The sequence below is a fragment of the Penicillium hordei genome (genome assembly GCF_028827395.1).
Source record: "Penicillium hordei strain IBT 12815 chromosome Unknown utg000001l_segment0_segment0, whole genome shotgun sequence".
Lineage (NCBI taxonomy): Eukaryota > Fungi > Ascomycota > Eurotiomycetes > Eurotiales > Aspergillaceae > Penicillium > Penicillium hordei.
This window is the reverse complement of record NW_026623142.1, coordinates 6,514,959-6,537,102: the sequence shown is the minus strand read 5'-3', so window position 1 is coordinate 6,537,102 and position 22,144 is coordinate 6,514,959. Positions and strand designations below refer to the sequence as shown.

General features: G+C 47.7%; 9 protein-coding genes across 9 annotated transcripts; 2 read left to right on the top strand and 7 right to left on the bottom strand.

The window, feature by feature from the left end:
* Positions 1 to 415: 415 nt before the first annotated feature.
* Positions 416 to 2,595, bottom strand: N7537_002497 (pseudouridine synthase PUS2; the record flags this gene model as incomplete). The annotated part of the gene is made up of 4 exons (XM_056893555.1): positions 416 to 656; positions 726 to 1,955; positions 2,014 to 2,209; positions 2,274 to 2,595. 4 exons carry the CDS (start codon positions 2,593 to 2,595, stop codon positions 416 to 418), a joined length of 1,989 nt encoding a protein of 662 aa, XP_056758550.1.
* A 345-nt stretch (positions 2,596 to 2,940) lies between these two features.
* Positions 2,941 to 4,420, top strand: N7537_002496 (putative transcription factor TFIIE complex alpha subunit; the record flags this gene model as incomplete). The annotated part of the gene is made up of 3 exons (XM_056893554.1): positions 2,941 to 3,035; positions 3,088 to 3,183; positions 3,262 to 4,420. 3 exons carry the CDS (start codon positions 2,941 to 2,943, stop codon positions 4,418 to 4,420), a joined length of 1,350 nt encoding a protein of 449 aa, XP_056758549.1.
* A 179-nt stretch (positions 4,421 to 4,599) lies between these two features.
* On the bottom strand, positions 4,600 to 5,971 carry N7537_002495 (uncharacterized protein; the record flags this gene model as incomplete). The annotated part of the gene is made up of 2 exons (XM_056893553.1): positions 4,600 to 5,770; positions 5,838 to 5,971. The coding sequence occupies 2 exons, from the start codon at positions 5,969 to 5,971 to the stop codon at positions 4,600 to 4,602; spliced, it is 1,305 nt and encodes a 434-aa protein (XP_056758548.1).
* A 400-nt stretch (positions 5,972 to 6,371) lies between these two features.
* N7537_002494 (Cytochrome P450) lies at positions 6,372 to 7,199 on the bottom strand (the record flags this gene model as incomplete). The annotated part of the gene is made up of 1 exon (XM_056893552.1): positions 6,372 to 7,199. One exon carries the CDS (start codon positions 7,197 to 7,199, stop codon positions 6,372 to 6,374), a length of 828 nt encoding a protein of 275 aa, XP_056758547.1.
* Positions 7,200 to 7,316: 117 nt separating this feature from the next.
* On the bottom strand, positions 7,317 to 8,147 carry N7537_002493 (uncharacterized protein; the record flags this gene model as incomplete). The annotated part of the gene is made up of 1 exon (XM_056893551.1): positions 7,317 to 8,147. One exon carries the CDS (start codon positions 8,145 to 8,147, stop codon positions 7,317 to 7,319), a length of 831 nt encoding a protein of 276 aa, XP_056758546.1.
* Positions 8,148 to 9,610: 1,463 nt separating this feature from the next.
* Positions 9,611 to 11,373, top strand: N7537_002492 (cytochrome P450; the record flags this gene model as incomplete). Its single annotated transcript, XM_056893550.1, has 4 exons — positions 9,611 to 9,818; positions 9,868 to 9,896; positions 9,980 to 10,189; positions 10,270 to 11,373. 4 exons carry the CDS (start codon positions 9,611 to 9,613, stop codon positions 11,371 to 11,373), a joined length of 1,551 nt encoding a protein of 516 aa, XP_056758545.1.
* A 1,112-nt stretch (positions 11,374 to 12,485) lies between these two features.
* Positions 12,486 to 15,896, bottom strand: N7537_002491 (uncharacterized protein; the record flags this gene model as incomplete). The annotated part of the gene is made up of 3 exons (XM_056893549.1): positions 12,486 to 14,532; positions 14,606 to 15,712; positions 15,787 to 15,896. The coding sequence occupies 3 exons, from the start codon at positions 15,894 to 15,896 to the stop codon at positions 12,486 to 12,488; spliced, it is 3,264 nt and encodes a 1,087-aa protein (XP_056758544.1).
* Positions 15,897 to 16,528: 632 nt separating this feature from the next.
* sit1 (putative siderochrome-iron transporter Sit1) lies at positions 16,529 to 18,783 on the bottom strand (the record flags this gene model as incomplete). The annotated part of the gene is made up of 9 exons (XM_056893548.1): positions 16,529 to 16,905; positions 16,970 to 17,029; positions 17,097 to 17,378; positions 17,429 to 17,486; positions 17,544 to 17,963; positions 18,026 to 18,130; positions 18,185 to 18,325; positions 18,382 to 18,465; positions 18,541 to 18,783. The coding sequence occupies 9 exons, from the start codon at positions 18,781 to 18,783 to the stop codon at positions 16,529 to 16,531; spliced, it is 1,770 nt and encodes a 589-aa protein (XP_056758543.1).
* Positions 18,784 to 19,334: 551 nt separating this feature from the next.
* On the bottom strand, positions 19,335 to 21,580 carry N7537_002489 (uncharacterized protein; the record flags this gene model as incomplete). Its single annotated transcript, XM_056893547.1, has 3 exons — positions 19,335 to 19,872; positions 19,934 to 21,239; positions 21,286 to 21,580. 3 exons carry the CDS (start codon positions 21,578 to 21,580, stop codon positions 19,335 to 19,337), a joined length of 2,139 nt encoding a protein of 712 aa, XP_056758542.1.
* Positions 21,581 to 22,144: the final 564 nt, after the last annotated feature.

Below are 22,144 nucleotides of genomic sequence, written 5' to 3'. Positions count from 1 at the left end.
GACATTTCCCGCTGTAATGAATATGCTTTCTGTTGTGTTTCTTTTCCATACGTTCTTGCGATGTCAGTGGATTCAGCGAGCACGATGTGTGCATGTGACTAAAGGCAAATTCTCATACTCACGGATTTTACGAATTCTTGCTGTTGTTTTTATTTTTCATTACGATGATTGTGGTTGTTATTGGCGTTTTCTTCTGCCGGGGATGAGCCGGAGTAGGATTTATTTCTATGAAGGGTGACATTGGACGGATAGGTCATCTACATGCATTTCGCAAGCCCATTTCCGAGCATTGAAATGAAAGAGTTTCGGGTCTCGAGACCTAAGTCTTTGAGTGGATTGCATTCAACAAAGTTCGTAGCGCATTATTGTTCATTCCGTTCAATGATGGAGTAATACGTAGATATCTTTTGTTTGATTAACCCTCGGCTTCTCCGCGAGCTGGGGCATCTGCCTCATCTTCTGATTCAACCTCCACGGCAGCAAGTGCATCCTGCTGAGCCCGTGGAGGGCCGCGAGCTCTGTTACCAGCTTTGGGGCTGCTGGGGTCAGCAGCGGTAGGTGCAGTTGCGAGTTTAGCCGCGGGAATGCCCCCAGAAGTAACATAGAGGAAGTAACCGGCGGGGAAATGATCGATATGGTTGAAGAAAGAACCAAAGCTGTAGTCAAAAGTCAGTATTGTTGTCTTGCGAAATCAAACGAGGGTATTGATTGGAATGATATCATACCCAGCACTTTGCTCCTCCTCCCGGAAAATCCGATCATAGATCTCCCGCTGCTTGAACTCATTCATCTCCGCCTCAAACTTCTGGAAATTGATCGGCTGACGGTCAAGACCCTGTGCCTTGTTATTGTAAGCATCGAAAATAGGACGCTCAAGCAAGAGACCCAAACCAGGCGCTTTAGGAATAGCAATGCGCTCAGGACCATATGTCTCAGTGATCCGATCAGGATGGCAGCCCGAGCGAACAACCATCGTAGCCATGGCGACCATCTTGCGAATCTGGTGCATCATGAAACTCTGTCCATGGACCTTCAGACTGAGCCATTCTGTGCCATCGATGATAATCGGCGTAGTGTTCACCTTAAATGACTTTATGTGTCGTTTCGCCGAGGGGTCGTTGTGCGTCTTCTGGATCGTGTAGTTGTGGAAGTTCTTCGTACCTTCGTAGCGATCGAGACATTCTTGCAGGCGCGCGATGCGTGAAGCGGGCGCGCGGTAGGCGCGTTTTGCGGTTAGGTATGCTGCTTTGATGGACTTGATGGCGTCGTTGATGGCCTTTTGGCGGGGGTCCATGACAAAAGGCTTTGGGGCCTCTCCATCGGCCGGTTGTTCAGCTACGGGCTGTTCGCTGGTCTCCTGCTGCACGGACTCTTCGGCTGGCGTAGAGATGACTACCTCCTTCTCTTCTGCGGGTTGGAGTGCATCGCGGCCCTCGTCCTGGTAGAGAGACTTTTCGACGATGCTGCGAATGTTTTCCGGGAGGGCTTCTAAGATCGGCTTGATGTACTTCTGGTCAACGTCTTCCCAATAGCTTGCGACCTCTTCCTGCCGAGCTGTGACGGCATCCAACTCGCCTGCCTTGTCGGCAAGCTCGATGATTTTCTTCCCAAGATAGGTGCTTGGGTGAGGCGGGAGGAGACAGTGGCTTGGCATCAAATATTCGTAAACCCGGGAATCACACATCTGGTAACAGCTGAAACTTTTGCTGGTAATTTCGTAGCCCCAAACACGGATTTGGGGGCTGAGCTCGGCGTTGATTCTCTGGATGATATCCTCGTCTTCGACGATCATCTTCAGCGACACAACATTTCCAGCTGCGTGGACACCCTTATCTGTGCGGGCACAACGGACGAAAGAAGATTTTTTGGGATCCGCTGCATTCGCCTTGGAAACCGCGCCGACGTTGACGAGGGCCGTGAATAGATCACCTTCAATGGTGCGTTGTTGCTCGTTCCTATACCATACCTTGTCAGCACAATGAATGGCCATACACTGCGCAAGAAAAGACTTACAACTGCATTCCGGAGTATCCAGTGCCCGAGTATCCCATCAGAAGCGCAACCTTCTTTTTGGGGCGGCGCTCTTCGCTGTCGATCTCCTCCTTGGAGAATTGGGTCGCGTAGATTGGCAAGTTGACCTCTTCGCCGTTCTCAATCTTGCGACGCTTGGCTTCGGCTTTGTCTTCATGACGCTGACGCTTGTCTATCGCTTGGCGACTTAATTAGTTAGCTGACAATGCGATGAATGGGAGGTTACAATTGATGCGCCGTACCTCCATTCCGCTCGCCCCATATCGCGGTTCTTACGCCTTTCACCACCTCTGCCTCCTGTTCCTTTGTTGTCGGCCATTGTATCCGCTGGAAGACCTCTGATAAATTTGTATAAGGTGCAGACGGGTCGCGCCAGAAAGATCGGTAAAATTGACGACTAACAGCGTGGTTCTGGGTGTTTTGAGGGAGTGATCGAATCAGAATTGAACTCCTGGGTGCTGTTACGATCCCAAAAAGGTTCCGCTGGTGAATGATCGAGGCACGCATGAAATCAATGTTTCGGGGAAATTTGTCCTTCGACTCCGCGTGGTTCATCTTTTCCATGATCTCGGCACTAGTCCTATAATAGCCTAGTGTGTGGATAACCCAGACTAGCCATATCGGGTCACATTCTCGCCTGAGGAATCAACTTTGCATGTGACGTGAAGCTCTGGGCATTGAACCGGAAATGTATCGCTCATTGTTCACTCACTAGCTCAGCGCTGCCTGTCGCTCAAGCGTAACTCTCACTTTCGTCGTGGACCCCCTCACTCATTTCGCTGTCTTTGATCGAAGCATGCTTATTTTGTCCAATATTTGAATACTGCGACTTCTCGCCTTGCGCTCCAGTTAAATTCTCTCCCGGCCTTCTTCCCGACGACAATATTTTACTCCAGAGCTTCTGCAACCATGGATCTTTCAAAGACGCTTATCCGAACTGTCGCGCGTGCTTTTTACGAGACCCGCCACATTTTGGTTGTCGATGCGCTATTCCTACATTCAGTGTATGATGAGAGTTGATCTCTGTTGAATGGGCACATTGCTGACCAGCTACAGTCTTCATGCTGAGGATCTCGCCTTCCTGATGGGAATGCAACAGAAAGATCTTCGCAAGCTTTGCGCCAAACTTCGAGAGGATCGTTTGATCGGAGTGTATGCCACTTCTCCCTGATGTGATCTACGACCAACGGTGGATAATACAAAGCTGATCTAGTTCTCTGTTGAATATAGGAGCACACGCGCCGAGATACGTGATGGGTCTACTCGCCCAGTCAACCGCGAATACTATTACATCCCTCTACACCCGGTGGTCGATGCGATCAAATTCAAAGTCTCCAAGTTGACAGCCATCATCAAGGCGCAGTACACACCGAGTGAGGAGCGCAAGGAGTACATTTGTGTACGATGCAAATCAGAGTGGACTGAACTGGACGTACTGAGTCTGGTCGGAGATGAAGGATTCGAATGTCAAAATTGCGGCGCCATCCTGGAACGGACGGAGGATGTCAAGGGCGCGGAAGGAATGGACCGTACGGGCCACGAGAAAAACAGTAAGCTTATGGCACAGCTGGATAACATGCTCAAACTGCTCAAGCAGATTGACTCGGTGGAAATCCCGCCGAATGACTTCGAAACAGCGTGGGATCACAAGGTGGAGGTAATCCGGAATCAGAACACACACCCAGTCCGTGCCGCGATTGCTGTTCCACCCAAGGCCCAGGACATCACACGTCCCAATGCCAAGACGGATGCCGCTGCACTGGAGATCTCTCTCACCTCGAGTGAAGAGAAGAGTGCCGCCGAGCAGGCCGATGAGGCCGCTCGCAAAGCAGCACTCGAAAAGCAAAATGCACTTCCAGTTTGGCACACACATTCTACGGTCAATGCCGCCCAGGTTGGCAGTGCTCAGATCAAGACCGAGGTGGGTTCCTTGGTGAAGCCCGAGCTTGCGGATGAGGACCAAAAGCCCAGCGTCGATGCCTTGGATGACAAAGTCGCCGCTTACTACGCTGAAATGGAGCGGGAAAAGGCGCTGCAAGCCCAGGCAGATGCCAGCAGCGCAGAGGATGACTCAGACGAGGAAGATTTTGAGGACGTTGAGGGAATCTCCGGTCCAAGCGGACCGAGTACGCCCGCCATGGCTGGCGGCGTTACAAGTGCCCCTACCACATCTTCTGTCGCTGGCATTAAACGTGAACTCGAACCGACCTCCAGTGTCCCGACCTCATCTGTTGGGACTCCGTCTACCCCTGCCGACGATGGACCTGCAGCAAAGAAAATCAAGGTCGAACCTGATATCAAACCTGATCCTGATGCCAAAATTGAGCCCGAGGTCAAGAAGGAGGCCGAGGAATCCGATGAGGATGAGGATGAATTTGAAGATGTATAATGAAACCATAAAAAAAAGCCAACATTGGCGCTGGCGCCGAATAATTATGGCGGACTGTGAAGCCCTGGAGGCTTGCAACATCACTGAAATCGCGCATAGCCATAGATTTGCATTTTACTCAATCCTCAAGACAGAAAATGAACACTGTTACTTTTTTTTTTTTGACAACGACAAGCACACTAGATTTTAGCCTTTATAGAATCCTGATAGTATCGTTCGATGACTCGTCGTGTCCTCTCATCCCTCTCGGCAATATGGTTCATCACCGAGTAGATGTCTTCCGTTCGACTTCGCAACTGCTCTCCTAAATTGAGCTGATTGAACAGTTGCAGCTCTTTACAGGTTTCCACCAAGGGATGTCGGCTAAGAGCGATAGTCCTATCCTCATAAAATTCGAAAGAAGACCCAAAGATTACATAGAACCGAGCCAGCGGATGTTGCTCATCGGACTTCCAGTCTATGTCTTTCCAATTCAAATCAATATTCCTCGGCACGCGCCGAAGTGAAATTGCCGACTCCCACCAGTTGATGAATTGATACCGTGCTTGTTTCCCGCTGACTGCATGAACACAACCGTTAGTTCCCACAGCCAAATGGGCGAGCAAACGATCAACAACTACATCGACTGGAACCTCGTCAACGAACAGGCGAGAGGTTTGTCCAACTGCTTTCGTTGCAACAGTAGCCATGCCACCAGGGGCCAGTGCAATTACAGCAGCGGTTAATGTCGACGGGCTCGATAGGGGCACGTTGTACCCAGGATTTGGAAAATTCTGTGCCGGTCCGATGATAGAAGGGCGCACAATAAGTAGCTTTTCCTTGACACCGCTCTGAGCGAAGCGATAGAGAAGAAGCCGCTCTGTCAGGTTCTTTGCGTATGCATACGGCCAGGGGAAGTCGTGGGCTTTATACGCATCGCTAGAGCCAGTCTCTTGCACCTGTGTCCATTCTTTAATGACATCTAAATGATCGTTGGGATTAGGATCATAGATGTCTTCTTTGATCTCGACTTCGATGCCTTCTCCAGTGGGAGGTAGGTAGGCATTGGAATATGCAGTCGAGACATAAACAAAGCGATCCAGACTCGGGCAGGTCAGAGCAATGTCTGTGATTCTTTCGCTGGCTCCGGTGATCACTTCCGATAGTTTATCGAGGGACTTTGAAAGATCTATAGAGGATGCCGAGTGAATGATGACATTGACTTCCCGTTGAAGTGTGTTCAGTTCGTTCTGGGAAAGTCCGAGGTCGGGGAAGAGGATGTCACCGCCCATGACTGTGATGCGATTGGTGCTAAGAAGCCTTTCTACTATTGCCGATGATAGTGATGTTGTCCATTTTGATCGAAGTTTTCTATAGTTCGAGCTGTCAATTATATTTCTCCCAAGGTTTATGGGCTAAGATTTGGGGATGAACTGACCCTATACCTCCTCTGCACAGAATATATACATGACTCACAGATGTTTGCGTGAGCAAGCGATATACAACAGCAGTCCCCAGGAAGCCAGTTCCACCCGTGATGAAGATGGTTTTGTCATTGTAGTAGTCCCACATTTTGTATGGAGACTGACATGAAGTCAGATCTCGCACAAAAGATTGTAAAATGAGATTTCTATTTATCTAACTTGGGAAATGTCCTCCCTGCTTGGATTCAAGATTTAGGGGGTTACATTTGAGTGAGGTACAAGCCCCTGCGTCCTGCATTCCAGTCACTCTCCTCAATGTGCTACGTCGTGACTAGACTCGTCAACTTACGGTGTAGAGCAAATTCCGATTACAATATTCCCTGGGTCTTTCCCACAGAAATATCCTTGCTTTTAGCAATGCTGAACAGATACCTTGTATCGGGCTAAACGCTGATCATTGTAGATGGCTTCGGATTCAACTTCTAAATTATAGCTAGGACTTCTTCCTGTCATTTACATATTACTATCACTAATGCAGTCATTAACTTTTATTTCCGCCTAGTCAATCGCACCGGCACACCTCCGGTCTTTCCCGCATCATATATACCCTCCATAACTAACGTCATCTTAGGAATACAACTGCTCATCACTTTATCCAGCCTCCGCTCAACATCCTTCCGTTGCTCCCCAGCAAGTGGAACGGCATCTATACGGTGATACTGTAAGAGTTTGAGTATGACCGCCACAAACTCAACCTGCGCCATCTTTCGCCCCGGACAAACGCGAGGGCCATAGCTCGACGGAAGGAAATATCCTTTCAGCGGTTGGTATAGCCGTCGCGGAGTCGTGTCAGGATTGACCCAGCGAGAAGGCCGGAAGGCGGATTCGTCAGAGGGTACTTGATCATCGTCCGCGACCCATGATGGGTCAGAACACCGGTTGATATTGGGCCACACTTCTGGATCAAGATGTAGTGCAATAATGTTAATAGTCACGTCAGAGTTGGCTGGGAGGTAAATCACGCCCTTGGATGTCTTCAACTCTTGTGGTGCGTCATTTGTCCTCAGCATGCGGATAATAGGTGAGTATAGTCGCAGTGTTTCGAATATAACCGCCATGATGCGCGTCACTCGAGGAAGAACGGAAGTATACTCTATGTCTTCTCGCACGTCTGTGGGCATTAGGTTGTCGACCTCTTCAAAGAGCCACTCCTGCCATTTGGGATATCGGACAAGCAGAATTATCGCGTAGGAGATAATGTTTGCTGTTGTTTCAAAGCCCGCTGCTGTGAAGAGGAAGAGGTTGCCATTTAACTCTTCGCTGAGGCTATCGTCCGTATTTCCTTGTTCAGCTGATGCTTGAAGCAGTTGGCTCATTATGTTGCTCCTTCTTAGAGCTGTCTTGTCCTTGCAAGTACGTTGACGCTCTTTATCAAGTAAGCTTTTGGTATGCATCGAGAACTCGCGCTTGCTAATTCCTAGCTGCTTCAAACTCTAATGCCCCGGCAACCAGGATGGCCAGTTCAAAAGAATACTGGTTGGGATAACTATCGGCCCAGTAACAGCGCCCATGACCGCCTTGGAGGCTTCAACATATGTTGTTTCAAACCCTGGCTCAAGTTTCTCATCATCTTGACTCCTCCACGGAGCCTTTGCACCCATACCAGCCTCGCTTAGCACATGGATTGTGACTCGCCTGATCATATCGAATAAGTCATTCGACTCCACAAACCTCTTCTTTTTCTCGAAAGCAGCGAGAAGAAGCTCATCCAGCATACCCGTAGCCTGACATACAGTCGCATCGAAGATAGTCTTAGAAATGCGCTCGTTGATCACACTCGCAACAACCTTGCGCTGCTTCGCCCATCTGGCGCCATTTGTCGTGAACACATTATGTCCAAACTGGGCGAAAAGTAGGCCAGTGATGGTTGGGATGTTGAAATCACCTGTACGTTGCAGAACCTCCGAAGCGACGACTGGATCTGCTGTCCAAAGTTCCAGTATTCCACAAGTGGCAAGAAAGAATGACCTGTCGTTGCCCTGCGGGGCTGCATATTCATCGAACGGACGATGCTTCTCATAGAATTCCCAGCCATAGATCACTAGCGTGAGACGATTGTAGATCCGCGTGGGGAGAGTACGTCGCAGCCATGGACGCAAAGGGACAGATGCCAATAACCAGATGATGTTGTTTTGATTTACCGGGTAGACCAGAAATGGCAAGCCAATACTTCTTGCAGCGTTGATGTTGTGTAACAGCCGACATACGAAGGTCAAGATGTACACTAGCATTAGTGCGCCGATGATGCCGATGTACACGGGCATTTTCTGAATTTGAGACAATTCAAAGTCGGCCTAGCAGAGATAACGTACGAAAAAAAGTGAGGATTCCACACTAAAAGACGTACCTTTGCCAAATATCCGAGTGTCAGGCGTGAAAATACTCGGCGTATGAGTAGCAACTTCACACATAGGTCTGTTCGATGTAACCCACTAGCCGAAATATATTGCCGGAAGGCGGGATAATATGGATCACTATGCAAGGTATTTTTCAAGATCTGGTGATGTAGTTGACAAGACATGATGTGGATATATATTATCTTCCGCTTGGGGTATTTCTTTACTGAAAATGGCCATCAAGGTGAAACTAAGCAAAGTCGGAAGATATTCTGTTTTTGTCCAGATGGAACCTGTTATACGATCTAAATCATTAGATACATTATAATTTATACTAAGAATGAAACAGAGTTTCGTTTTAGGGCTCCTTTCTACATAAAGCCTCCCAAGAAAGGTTCTATAGCAGCCAACTCTAACATCATCAGAAATTGGATCGTCGACCACCTTACAACCTTGAAATGACATTTATTTCGGTTAACTGAGATGCCATGTAACCTGAATCAGTCATGATTTCACACAATACCTATGCTATCATGTTAATCACATCGATAATAGTCACCATACGCATTGGTTGATCCTCCCTCGAACGAATTTCCGCGATAAAATGAGTTTGGATTGTATCAGTCATGGAACTGGATTGTGCGAGACCTCTCAATTTTGAATGAACAACCTGCATGACGAAAAATAGTTTAGATCAGTGACTGACATATTTCAGGCCATTACTCACCGGAGGCCATCACGAAATTTCTCATGTTCGAAGTATGGAGACTGTTAGAATACGGAAAAGGTTAGGTGACGCATGCCCGTAAACAACTTGGTGCTAGCTGAGTCTAGTGGATAAATCCAGTGCGTTTCCATTCCAAATCTTTGGGGTTTGTATCGGCAAGCATTGGGTTGCACTGGCGTACTTTTGTGCAAGTCAACGGACACGGCTGATTGGATTGTTCTCCGCGTACGATAGTGAGGAAATTTATCAGTTAGAACCCTTCGTTGCACCTTGCAGTGCCGTATATATACCCAATAAGAGGGGCTTAAGATAAATAAATAGACGGGGCAGAAGGAGGGGTCGCTGACACTTTGGAAGATAAACTAGGACAAGCTAGGTAGCTCTCGGATAACGATACATATGCAGTAACTCTTTCCCTCGCCGAATATTGCCATCTCTATGGTGTAAAGGAACAATCTATCATGGTTTGGCTAAACATGAGATTCCTACGTCTCAATTTAGATATCCTTGGAGTCATGACGATGCTTTTGGCAAAATGGTCAGCCGGGTACATATTCACTCAAGTTCGGAGTTTCTTATGTTTTCTTTTCGAATTATATATTCAATGCCCAGGTTTCCCATCATTGGCTTTGCTAGCATGGAAAATAAATATTAGTATAACACGATGGCGACTACACAATTCTGCCTATTCTTATTGGCAGCCGCTGGTCTTTACGGATTAGGCCGAGTTGTATACAATGTCTTCTTCCACCCACTGCGAAACTTCCCAGGACCTTGGATGGCTGGGGCCACATCTAGTTGGAAGGCATATAAGGAAGTTATCAAGCAAGAGTCGGCCGTTCATGAGCTCTTTCATCTCCATAAGAAATACGGTATGATGAGTTTAGGGCTATGAGACATTGTCTTTAACATTCCTAATAGGTGATATTGTCCGCGTTACCCCGAACGAGGTAAGTTGTCCTAAACCCAACAGTCTACACTTCCCTCTCTGGGTTATAGGGCTCAAACAGATCTGAACACTCACCTATCACAGCTCCATTTTGGAAGCCCAGGTGCGTTCCACGATATCTACCATAGCAGCAAGAGGTGGGACAAGGATACGGGTCTTTACCGAACCCCCGGGGTTTCATCCGGGTCATTCACATTCTTGAAGTATGCTCAGGCGAAAGAACGACGGGAGGTGATTCTTCCAATTTTCTCCAAGAAAGCCATTAATAATCTTGAGCATCTCTTGTGGCGAAACGTGAGTAGTATATTGCTTTATTTCCTTTTGCTACCAAACTATATATCTGAACGATCGCTAAATCACCGGTTACTAAACAGGCAAATCGCCTTGCAACGTCCATCGCCAAAATCAATGCATCAAAAACTTCCATCGATCTACTCTATGCATTCCGATCCTATACTCTCGACACCATCATGTGTTTCACATTCGGCAACTGCATAAATGCCCTTGATGCACCGGAATTCAGCGATCCTCTGATTCTAGCCATGGATGCAAGCCTTCGAATGCTGCCATTCATGAGGAACTTCCCCATGATTCGAGACCTCATCTTTGCTGTGCCGCCGGCCCTGGTTATGCGCCTCATTCCGAATGCCCAGAAATTAGCACCGCGACTGTACCAGGTCCGGGATCTTGTGCAGCAACAACTTGAAGTCGTCCTAAACCGCCCTTCAACCCTCGATAATGTGCCGCACGAGACCCTCTTCCACCGTATGCTCGACCCGGAATCATACCGGAGCAAGGAGGTCCTGAATATGACAGAGCTACACGACGAAGGCTTCACTCTCATCTTCGCGGGCGCCAACACAGTAGCCGACACGCTGCTAATGGGCCACTGGCACGCAATGCAGAACCAGAACTTGCTAACCCAACTGCGAAGCGAGCTATTGACTGTCTGGCCCGACGTGGAAAAGCAGCCTTCCCTAGTAGATCTCGAGACCCTACCCCTCCTCACGGCAACTATCAAAGAATCCCTCCGCTTTATTCCGTCCGGTGTGTCACTAACACGCGTCGTGCCACCAGGAGGCGCCATGATATCAGGGGAGCATATCCCCGGCGGAACAGTGGTCGGGATGGCGATTTTGCATGTGCATCAAAGCGCGGAAATATGGGGTAAGGATGCGCTTGTGTTCCGACCTGAACGGTGGCTGGAGAGTGCGGAGCAAGAAAATACCCGGAACGGGAAGAGTGAATTGGATCACTGGCTCGTTCCATTCAGTCGGGGTCCGCGTATGTGCTTTGGTATGAACTTGGCCTGGGCGGAGATGTATATCACTTTCGCGACTATGATCAGAAATTTTGACTTGACTATTGACGGCACGACAGAGGAGGATATGCAGTGGCGGGAGTGCATTGCAGCTTATTATCCTAATAGGCACTTGCATGCGTGGTGCCGTCCAGTTGGCTCTGGGAATATGATGTAAAGAGGGTGTATATAGGTTTGTGGCGTGACACAGGATTTAGTGTCCCCAGACAAACAGAGATTATGATTAGGAGACGGGAAATAGGACAGCACACCAGAGAGATGGGTATTATCATGCAGTGTTGACAATAAATACTATTTTGCATACATGAAGGACAAATTTCCACCGGACATATGCTGTATTTCAAGGGCTTGAAGCACCCGGCCCTTTAAGAACCAGTCTTGCAGGTCAAACCCATAAGCAAACATGTAAACACCAGACTATCGAGGATATGTATTCGATACTATCCCTATTTATGAGTTGTAGTATCGTCATCACTAGGCATTGAGTGTGAGAAAGCCACAGAACTGAGGGTGTTGGAAGAAAGAAAGATTGTTGCCTCCCTGGTATTTCCTTTTTGCTAACATATCAGGCGAGCGTCCGTTCGGCTTCGATAACTTCCATTAGGTAAGGGATATTGTAAAGTCCGATATATTGATTTACGATGTTCACACTCTCAAGTTTCACAGAGTAAATACTACGTGATGGGACTCAGACAGACTGATATATTCAAATTGTCACCAAAAATATTACTCTGATAAGCTGAGCTGGGACTGTCACGTCTATTCAAAGTATCTATTCAAAGTGAATATGTTGAAGTTCCCTGAGAGCGATGTTTACTCTGTTTGCTGTGCATGTTTCTTCTGATTGTAGCTACCTCTCAGATATCACCCTAAGTATTTTGACAACCGTCTTGTTGTTCTGCTGAGTTTATGTTTACACTTTTTCTGAGGTGAATGAGTTCCATCTTCTCTACAGCTAAACAAAAGACCTAGTCCCCCGGGTCTAGGCCACAATTCGTGGGATATCTTTACTTCAGTGCTCGGAAGGCTTCCATTTATTCCTTTAGTTTCCTGATATAGTGTGATGCTAGTGTAGAACATGAGGAATAAAGCGTGGGATTTCTTGGGAGTACGTTGATAAGCTATAGCAACCCCCGAAACATCAGATTACTTGATATGAGGTGGATAGGTGATCATTTATCCCCATGGGTCTTCCATAGCTTCTCCCCTCTTTCTCCTCCCCTGTATGACAATTCTTTACTCTAGGTTTCGTCTGCATCACGCTTAAAGCTACCATAGGGCAAATCCTCTTTCGTGCCGTAACTCCATCTCATGTGAGAAATCCAGGCATCGTGCCCCGAGATAATAGCACACTTCGCAGATATCAAAGTCCCCTCCACTACAAATGATACAATAGTAGAAAGCCTCGCCCTTCAATATATCAACACCACAAATATCACAAAGTACATGCACCACCGGTTGAGAGGTGGCTTCAACTACTGGCCCAACTGTCACTTGAGAGCTTGTCTCGGAAAATGTCTCAAGGGCTTTCACCACATCAAATCTCTTTCGCACAATAGCGTCGGATAGTGGTGTGCGACCGAACTTATCTTGAGCTTCAGAATCCACACCATCGCTTTTCAGAAGTGTAAGAACTGATTGTAAATGACCGCGGGTTGCAGCAACATGTAGAGGTGTTCGGCCATGTAGATCGGGCTGGTGAATGTTCCTGATATTAGTCGAAGTAAAAAGAGCAGTCAGGTTGTTATATCTGTTCTCCGAGGCTGCGTAGAAAACCACACCACGACTATCATTGTCCTTAGTGTTGGTGTCGGCGCCCTTCTCTAGGAGGAGCTGAATCACTGCTTCTGTATTCCTACACCTTGCTGCGTGACTCAGTGCGGTCAGACCCTTGTTGTCTTTGATCTCCAAATCAACACCCAACTCTAACAACAGTTGTACTACCGACACATTGGCTGATGCTGTTGCGTGCATGAGTGGGGTCATATTGCGAAAATGGAAATTATTGGGATCAGCACCCCTGTCCAAGAGAAATTGAACTATTGCCTCATTGCCATTCCGCGCCGCCACCGTCATCGACGCATCCAATTCAATATCTTGGGTATCAATATCCCGATTCCAGTCAATAAAAAGCTGCACCAGATTCAAATGACCTTCTAAAGCCGCTAGGAATAACGGAGTGTGGCCTCTGTTATCTTTTGCATGTGCGGCAAGCCCTTGCTTCAAAAGAAAACGGGTAACCTCCTCTGATCCACTCATGGCTGAAGCATGAAGTAGGGGTCGACCCACATTGTCATACAGCAAATCACCGTTTGCTTCGAGTAGTAACTGCAGTACTCGTTCATGACCGCACCTGGCTGCAAAAAACAGGGATGTTGTGCCTCGGTTGTCCTTGATGTTCGGATTTGCGCCATTTTCTAGGAGTAATGTGACGGCATCCGGGTGGTTCCGTTGTGCTGCCCATGACAAAGGGGTCATTCCAGCAGCATCCACGCAGTCCACTGAACCGCCAACTGAAATCAACTTTCGGGTCACATCAAGCAATTCAAAGTAAGCTGCAAGATGCATACCTGTAGCAAGCTGCGTGGTGATTAGTGGATAGCCATTATTCTTAATATTGGCCTCGTATGGGGGGAGCCGGCGATCAGCGGAGCACATGAACTGCACACAGGAGCTGACTTTCGGTCCGTCTAGCAGCAGTGCAATAATTGCTTCCTCATCTATAGATGCTTTCCCGTCCGCTTCGCACTCTTGGATATGACTACCCCAGAAAGAAGCTGCATAAAGTACAAAGGGATAGTCATCTCTGCGCGATATGAAATCTTCCTCTGTGTGGCAATGTCCTGTTTTGAAAATACCATATGACAAATATGTCACGCAGATGCCGCCAATATAACAGCTTGCATTTGGGAACCAAGTTGATTGATTGCGCTGGAAGAATTCCTGGGTTGTATAATGCACTAGTCGAATGACGTCGCTTTGTTCATCGATCGTCACTAAGCCGGCACAGACTGAGACTATGTCAATTAGATCGGAGAGATTGCCCTCCTCAAAGTCTGGTTCGTTTATTTCGACTGCTAGTGCAATTTGCAGCTCCACCGTAGTGAGCGGTCTCTTAGCACAAGTAACCCATGCGAGAACTTGCATGGCCAATTCTGTTTTATCAGACACCTGTCCTTGGATTCGTTTCATTGCAGCGCCATAGGCGGAATCGTATTGATTTGTACTTGAAGATATGTCTTTCAACGCGGATCTGATTGCTTTTGGTGACCTTTTCCCGACCAAAGAGTTGAGGTAAAGCTGGGCGAGGAGGAACCTAGGTTCTTATGTTAGAGGACTGCAAAATATTCTTGGAGTTTTCTTTTAGCACTCGCTAATGATTCACTCACATCCCATCTACAGCTCTAGTTATCTCCGTTGAAATCTCCATTTGCAATTCCGGATTTCGTGAAACAAATGCTGGGAGAATTTCCAAATTTCCCTGAAGATATCGCATGACATCTGCCGTGCTAGCACGGATCTCAATCGTTGGCTTCTCTTTGAACATTTCAGTTATTTCAAGAATAACCCGGGAAGTAGCGAGAAAGTTTATGTTGCAAGCATCTTGAAGTTCGAAGATCGCATGCAAGAGTTTTGTTCGCGATCCATCATCCACCCGACACTCATCCAAAGCGTCAATTACAATGTAAACCTTTGCAAAGTCGCTTTGCTGTGATAGTTGTTGTATGGTCTTGCGTATTTCACCCATTGAAGGTCTTATTCCTTTAGTCACATGTTTAGCATACATCTCTTGGATGCTACTAGGCAACGACGACTGTGACTGCGCCAATTGTTTCAAAATGCTTGATAACATTTCGACAGCGCTTTGCTCATCGTGCCGCTTAAAATTGCAGTAGAGATATACAATAGCAATGTCCTCACTTCCATTTCCGCATCGATCATAGAGCTCATCGATCACGATCGACGCTAGAATTGTTTTCCCGGCACCTGGAATACCAGGACAGAAAAGCGTTTGTTTTGAACCGGAGATCCAATCTTCAAATTCAGATGAGTCCAGAAACCACTGCCCAGTACCTTCCTCGCGTCGACCAATGTAATCACTTTGCTGAGTGGCATAATTTGACGGCGAAATCCAATCAAGGATTTTCTGGCGCTCTACCTCGTCTTGATGCTGCACCAGTTTTCCCACGCTGCGTTTTATTATTTGTCCATTGAATGCAGTCAGGAGTGCGATATTGGTGCTTATTCGAAGGCGGAGTTCTTGGATGTCGCTTGGTTCCCATTTCAGGCGTTTCCACACCCGCTTGGTGATGTTTCGTTTTGCATCATTTGTTGGCGACAGCTCCGTGTAGTCCTCAATTTTCTTCAAAATGTCGGCAAGGGCCTCGTTGCAACCAGTTGATATCTCTTGTAGCTCAGCCTGTTGCTGACTGCTAAGCTCCTTTGCGGATATGTCGATCTCTACATCCTGTAGTACGAGAGAGAGGCTTCTGACTCTGTTAACAATTTTTGTTAGTACACCAGGTATAGCGGATTGGGGTAGGTAAAATTGAATTTAGGAGGGACTTACTCATTAGAAATGCTCTTAAATTGAATAGGCGCATCGACAAATGCTTTTCGAGTCTTGTTAGCGAGTTGGATAACCGCGAGGAAGTCCCCGATACCAAACCCAAAGCTCATCTTGACAATCAATAGCGAGAACGTAGAGGGCCAGATAAGAAGGGTTGGGGAATTTGGGGAGCCCAGAGACGAAACTAGGTTGTTGGATATGCAGGAGAAAGCTCAGCCTCATTTGAAGGCGGGGTTGGGTCGACACGCAACCAGCAACGCAGCCCGTAACCCCCGCACTAACGATTGGCCAATTTGGGGTGAGATAACGTGGTAATTTGTGGAAACTAGAGTATATTTGGCTTGATATAAAAACACAAGGCATTCTATGCAACTATGCTCCACGGGTAGATTTGCGGCAATGACCAAGGTGGTGGTGTCAGCTTCGGGTTGTGATACAGATATAGTAGACTATTATACCGTGTTAAATGAAGGCGAGGTACGAAGGGTGGAGCAGCGAGAGTTGGCAAATTGGAGGTATTTATGATTATTGGGGCTGGTCTTGATAACGCCGTGTCACGAAGAGCAACCCGAGGACAGGCAGAGCGATATGTCGAGACTGAATAGAAGTACATGAATCGCCAATCACCTGGCGTCCCTGACTTCCAAGGTTATTTCGCAGAGACACTAAACTAATAAAGTAAAACATACTTCGGCAAGATATGTTAAGCGAAACCAGATTGTATACACAACATAACCCTGTTTCACCTAGGAGCAAAATCAGAATCACCGCTCTCCTCCTCCGCCTTGGCAAGACTCTGCTCCTTCGTGAGTGTCGGGTTACGAATAACCAGGGCGAAGGCAATCAAAGGGACTGTCAAGCAGATACCCGTGATACACAGCAGACGTTGTGTCTTTTGATAGGCGAGAATAACGTTGTCTCGGTCGGGCGTACCGACAGGGTTGGCCGCTGCAAAGTCCAGAGGCTTCGCATAGACATACGCAGCGAGGGTTTCATTGCCCAGTCTATAACTCAATTCAGAAGGTAAGACTTGGTTCCAGATTGCACCAGAGATTGTGTTTCCAAGTGCGCTGCCGACATTGTAGGCGGCGAGGTAGAGACCAGTGATCACAGCGAGATCTATGGGATTGTTAGCACTTGAGTTGGTTGTTTAATAGGACAAAGTCTATTAAGGAACACTAACTTTCGTGTTTAGACGCAACCTGGATGCTAGCTTGAGCTGGGTAAGGGAACATTCCACCAGCTGGGAATTTTGTTAGATATGTTCAACAAACCCTGGAGCGCAGACGATAACTTAGACAATAACTTACCAATACCGAGCAGAATTTGCGCACCGATGACACCGGAATGACTGGAGCTCGCAACACCACCCCGGAAATAGATGAGGATTCCGAACGCAACCATGAAGAGAAGGGTTCCGGCCACGATGAAGGGCTTCAATTGGCGAACCTTCATGACGATGAGGCCAAGGATAATACCTGTGATAACGGAAACAAAACTGTAAAGAGATGCGATCCGAGTGGCACTGAGAACTGATTCGTTGAAGCTCACGTAGAGCACCGTGTATAGGAAATCTCCTTGCAGGTACCACGCTAAGATAATGTTAAATCTCGGCCATGGATGGTAATATTGAAGAACCTACCAGTGTTGAGCATAATAGGAATTCCAAGGGCGCCCCAAACAGCACGATCTTTGAGAAGCTAGAACCGGAGCGAGTCAATAAAAGCCATGAGCGTGGCTTGGAATATTTGACTTACCTTGAATGGCAACATCGGGTATTGGCAGGTTCTCTCCCAGAAAACCCAGACCGGGATCAGCAAAACACCAATGACAAGTGGCGCAATCACCTTTGCCGTCTTCCACTGTGAGGTTACACCTCCAGCGAGGGTGAATGGAACAAGAATACACGCCATCATACCAATCAACAGAATGTTACCAACAATGTCCAGATGCCAGAACAGTTCTACAGCCAGCTGCCTTTTTCCAAGTAACTGCATAGAGCTCTTGTAGGATTCAAGAGCTCCATCCTTCTTCGCACGTCGCTGGACGATGAAAAGGACTGTAAGAAGCGGGATAGCACACACGGGATAGATAATAGCAAACATGCCCATGCCCCATTGCCAGTTGGTGACCTTGAGAACCGCAGTAGTCAAGTTGCCGCTAATCCAGGTATTTATCTAAAGTAGGTTCAGTGAGTTAATATGTTGTGGTTGGTATATAGAGTATATGTGGAACTCACGATAAAGGGCATGGCCGGGACGTAGGAGAATAGGAGACGAGATCGGCTGGAGGTCACATCGGCGATTAGAACTTCGACGAGAAGCATAATACTGGTGTATCCGATCTAGACAATATTAGACAAAACTGAGAGTTTATGGGCGCATATCGCATATCTCACCTGGTAGATAACAGCCCCCGCAGCAAAGCCCTCCAAACTCGCTGCGCATGACTCCACGATAGTACCCACGGTATAGAAGACTATCGAGACAAGGATAAGTTCTACTCTGCCGAACACATCTGCAACCTTCGCCGCAGTAGGCTGGGAAGGAATAGGTCAGTTGGTGTGATGAATTGTTGGTCCCTGGGTTTCCTTACCTGCGCAGCAGCAGCGATGACGGCTCGAAGAACATTGATGGTCGCAAGAAGACTGTGTTTGCCGTAACCCTGAGTAGCATAAGGCTATCCAAAACATGCCATGTCAGTATACGTTATTCACGCCGATATGTCTTGCCGTCAGAAATGCGAGATACGTACCTGATATGTGTAACGAACAGTTCCATCCAAGCCGTACACATAAGCAATCAAGAAAATGGCAAAAAACAGACAGATCCGATCAGAAAAACGGAAGTACGATGTAATAACTTCGATGCGACGAACACCCGGACTGCCTTGACCCAGCAGATTGGCAGGCTCATCCAGCGGCACGGCTTCGTTGCGAGGATTCTTCGAGTCTCCACTGATGCAGTGATCAACGTTCATCTCATGAATGAGCGACATGATGATCGTGCAGAATGAGAATCACACGACTAACAGATCACCTATTTAGAGAAGAAGAAAAAGAGCATAGGGGAAAACAGGAAAAGAAAGAAGACATGATTGCCAAGAGCCGAAAAAGTCTAAGATAAAACCGCCCACTCAATCTTATCTGATGGGCCAATCTTCCAAGGTTGGAAGTGCCGAGGCGCGCTAAGAGCGTTTGTCTAAGAAATACACCACTCATAGGGCTTAGATGAGCCCCCACTTCGCATTCAGCCGTGGCTCAGGGTTATTATTTGATAGGAATCTCGCTCTAGACTTGCCTAGTGTCTTGGAATAATATCTCTTCCAGGGTGCTTTTACACTAGTGGATATTATATCGGATGACTGCCTATTCTACTCGTATCTCCGGATCGAATGTGGTATTTACAACTGTTTAGTTATACAACATTGGCCCGACATCGGCTTTCATATCAGAAACATATGCTCTTTTAACCCCTGATCACATGATATGTATACACCTGTAATAATAGCTCCTTTCAATGTTTTATAGATGGATGTCATTTCATAAATTAAATAACACCATCCTTCCTCAACCCTTTTACTTTTCCTGCTAGAGTGGGGTCCTTCTGTTTTAGGAACTCCACAAAGCTATCCATCATAACGGTCTTCATGGTATTCCGCTCCTTCCATGGCTCAACCTGACTTGGCACTGTCGGTCCTGTATATACCTTCGTCGGATGTTCCCGCGCCTGTAGCCAGAAATTTTGAAGCACCACAGACTGCAGCATTAGCATAGGATAGAGCTCGCTCCAGACCAGGTTACCCAGAATGCGCATTCGACCCGGATATTCGAAGACTTCACCCTGGGAGTCTTCATTGGCCGTGTCGTCTGCAATTTTGTTTGCAGTGGCGCTATCATCGAAGTCTGCGTCGACAGCCAGGACATGGCCTTGGAAGTCCCCTTTAAGGAAGCCTTTGTCCTTTGTGAAAGAGGCGCGTGATTTCTCGTCGATATATGAGCCCATGCCCATGTTATCGATGAGAAGGAAAACAGAAGGTGCTATTTTATGGGTCCACTCGTCTGAGGACCGGATTTCTTGGAAGTGTCTATGTGCAGCGTTAGTCTTTTGCCCAAATATTGCGATGGGAAAGATAAGGGTTATCGAACCTCCTTGCCGATGTTACGGGGTTAAATGTCTCGAAGCCTAGTTCCTTGCAGTCGAACCAATGCAGTTTGAGCAGTGGTTTCAGCTCGTCGGCGCCCTGGACATCGTCACTCCATGCCGACAAGTGAGCTTCCAGGTCCCGCTTTAGACTTTCCCACTGCTCATCGGAGAACATGTGCGTTGCGCGGTAGATTGCTAATCCGAAGCCATAGTTCTGTCTCTCCCACGGCTGTAGGCTCAAGCTCGCCTCGTGCGCCCGAAGGAGTTTCTGGATCCAGGGCTGTACAGGTGGCTGCGGAGACGGCGTTCGGCCACGTATCTTTTCACGCAGTTCATCCTGTACTACCGTGCTGATAGAAATGCGCTCGCGGCGGGCTGCGTCACTTCGATTCGCGCTTGGACCTTGAACCGTCGCAGCCTCCTTCTGAGCCTCGATACATTCCGTGAGTCGGTCAACTATGAGCTTGGAAAACCCGTAGTTCTTGCCTTGGTTCTCCAGGTCCGGATTGTGTAGCCCAGCGATGATCTCGGAGGGCGGATGGTAGCCGTTATACCCATCCATGGACAGCCAAATATTGAAATCTGCCATTGTAACGACGGAAATTAGGTCGCTCCACCGCTGTGAGACAACCGCCATTTCTGGGGCATCTGGATTTTCACCCGGGATCGTACTGAAGCCGTCCAATACCTGTTCACGTAGTTCGGCAACGCGGGCCAGGACCCAGGAATGGGCGGTGCTGGTCATGACTTCGTACTGTGCGCGAATGAATTGTTCCCAAAGAGCAGTAAGGTTAATCTCAGGAGAAAGGCCACCTTGGGCCTTGCGCCGGGTATTCAAGGCCTCCTGCATTTCTCCCAAGTCACCAGATATTCCGTTGAAGGTGTCGCACATGTTAGTGCGGATCTGAGGAATGTTTAGGTACTCAAAGACGGCAATGACGGAGGTCAAGTACTCATGGGCGATCGTGAAATGGTCCGGGTTGTTGAGATCTTTTTCGTGCCACCGCGATGCGGGCACGGGGGCAAGACCTCCCCAGAGGCGACTTTTAAGAAATTGTATATTCTGCCCAATTCGACACAGCCCTTTCAAATCCTCCCGGTCTGTGGTCTGCTGCATCGCCTTCTCCACAATTGAAACAGTGGCCTTGTTGAACGGCGCAGGCGCCCACTCTGAACTTGGAGCCATGAACAATGGGAATTCATCTTCATTGAGTAAAGCTAAGTCGGTCTTCTTCCCGTTCGGTAGAATACCATACGTTATGAATTCAATAAAATGCAAGACAGCTTGCGGTTCAATCAAGGCATCCACTGATGTTGTTAGCGAGGTGACAGCAGCGCACTAGTAGGACCGTACCAACTGGTGAGTCCTGGTTCATCCAATGTTTCTGCGTGATGCTGGATCCTTCGTAGGTGGTAACGTCGAGAATGGAAGCATTTGGTTTGACTGATGAGTCAGAATCTGTATGGAGGTATCGCGAGATTTTGGCCAGTGTTGCGCCGGACCGAGGCGTGAGGTTCCGTGTATTGCGATGTGCCACCAAGCCAGTACGGGCACTGGTGTTCGCAATGCGCGGTATCGCGTGGGAAGATAACCCCGCGAAAACACGGCGGTTTACCTGTGGCAGGCTTCGGGAAATTCTGGCCGCCATGCTGCCTTGTATGGATGTGATCAGCGGGCTTGCAGATGGATGGCGATCTCAGGAGATAAGTTCGGGGTAGTCGAGCCCCTTTTAATCAGCCGCAAAAAGCTGAGTTAGTGCTAGCCGATCAAAGTTAGCCCACTTAATCCAATTTCTAGCGCGCGTTCTGGCTGCGATATTAATTTCAAGACCTTTCTTGTGTGTAGTATAATATCGACTAGAAAGTAATTTGATCTAGATATTACATATCATCATCGGGATTACCCTCGTGCGTAGCATTCACTTGGTCTTCAAGTTCACATAGTATTTTGTGTATATCATGTGTACATCCATTTCATGCTGCTAGAGATTCAAGTATCGCGCCGTTTTGCAACAGTTTACGGTTTGATCCTTGTTTGGGTTCGGAAGGTTCCGTTGGGACGATATGACATGTGTTGGTATTTTTGGGTCAGTAATAATACATAGCATTTCAGCTGTCCGTTTTCGCTCCAAACCGAAACATGATCTATATTACAGGAGTACAGGGGTAATCATATTTGGAAATGGGGTAAACCCTTAGAGCGAGCGATCTGG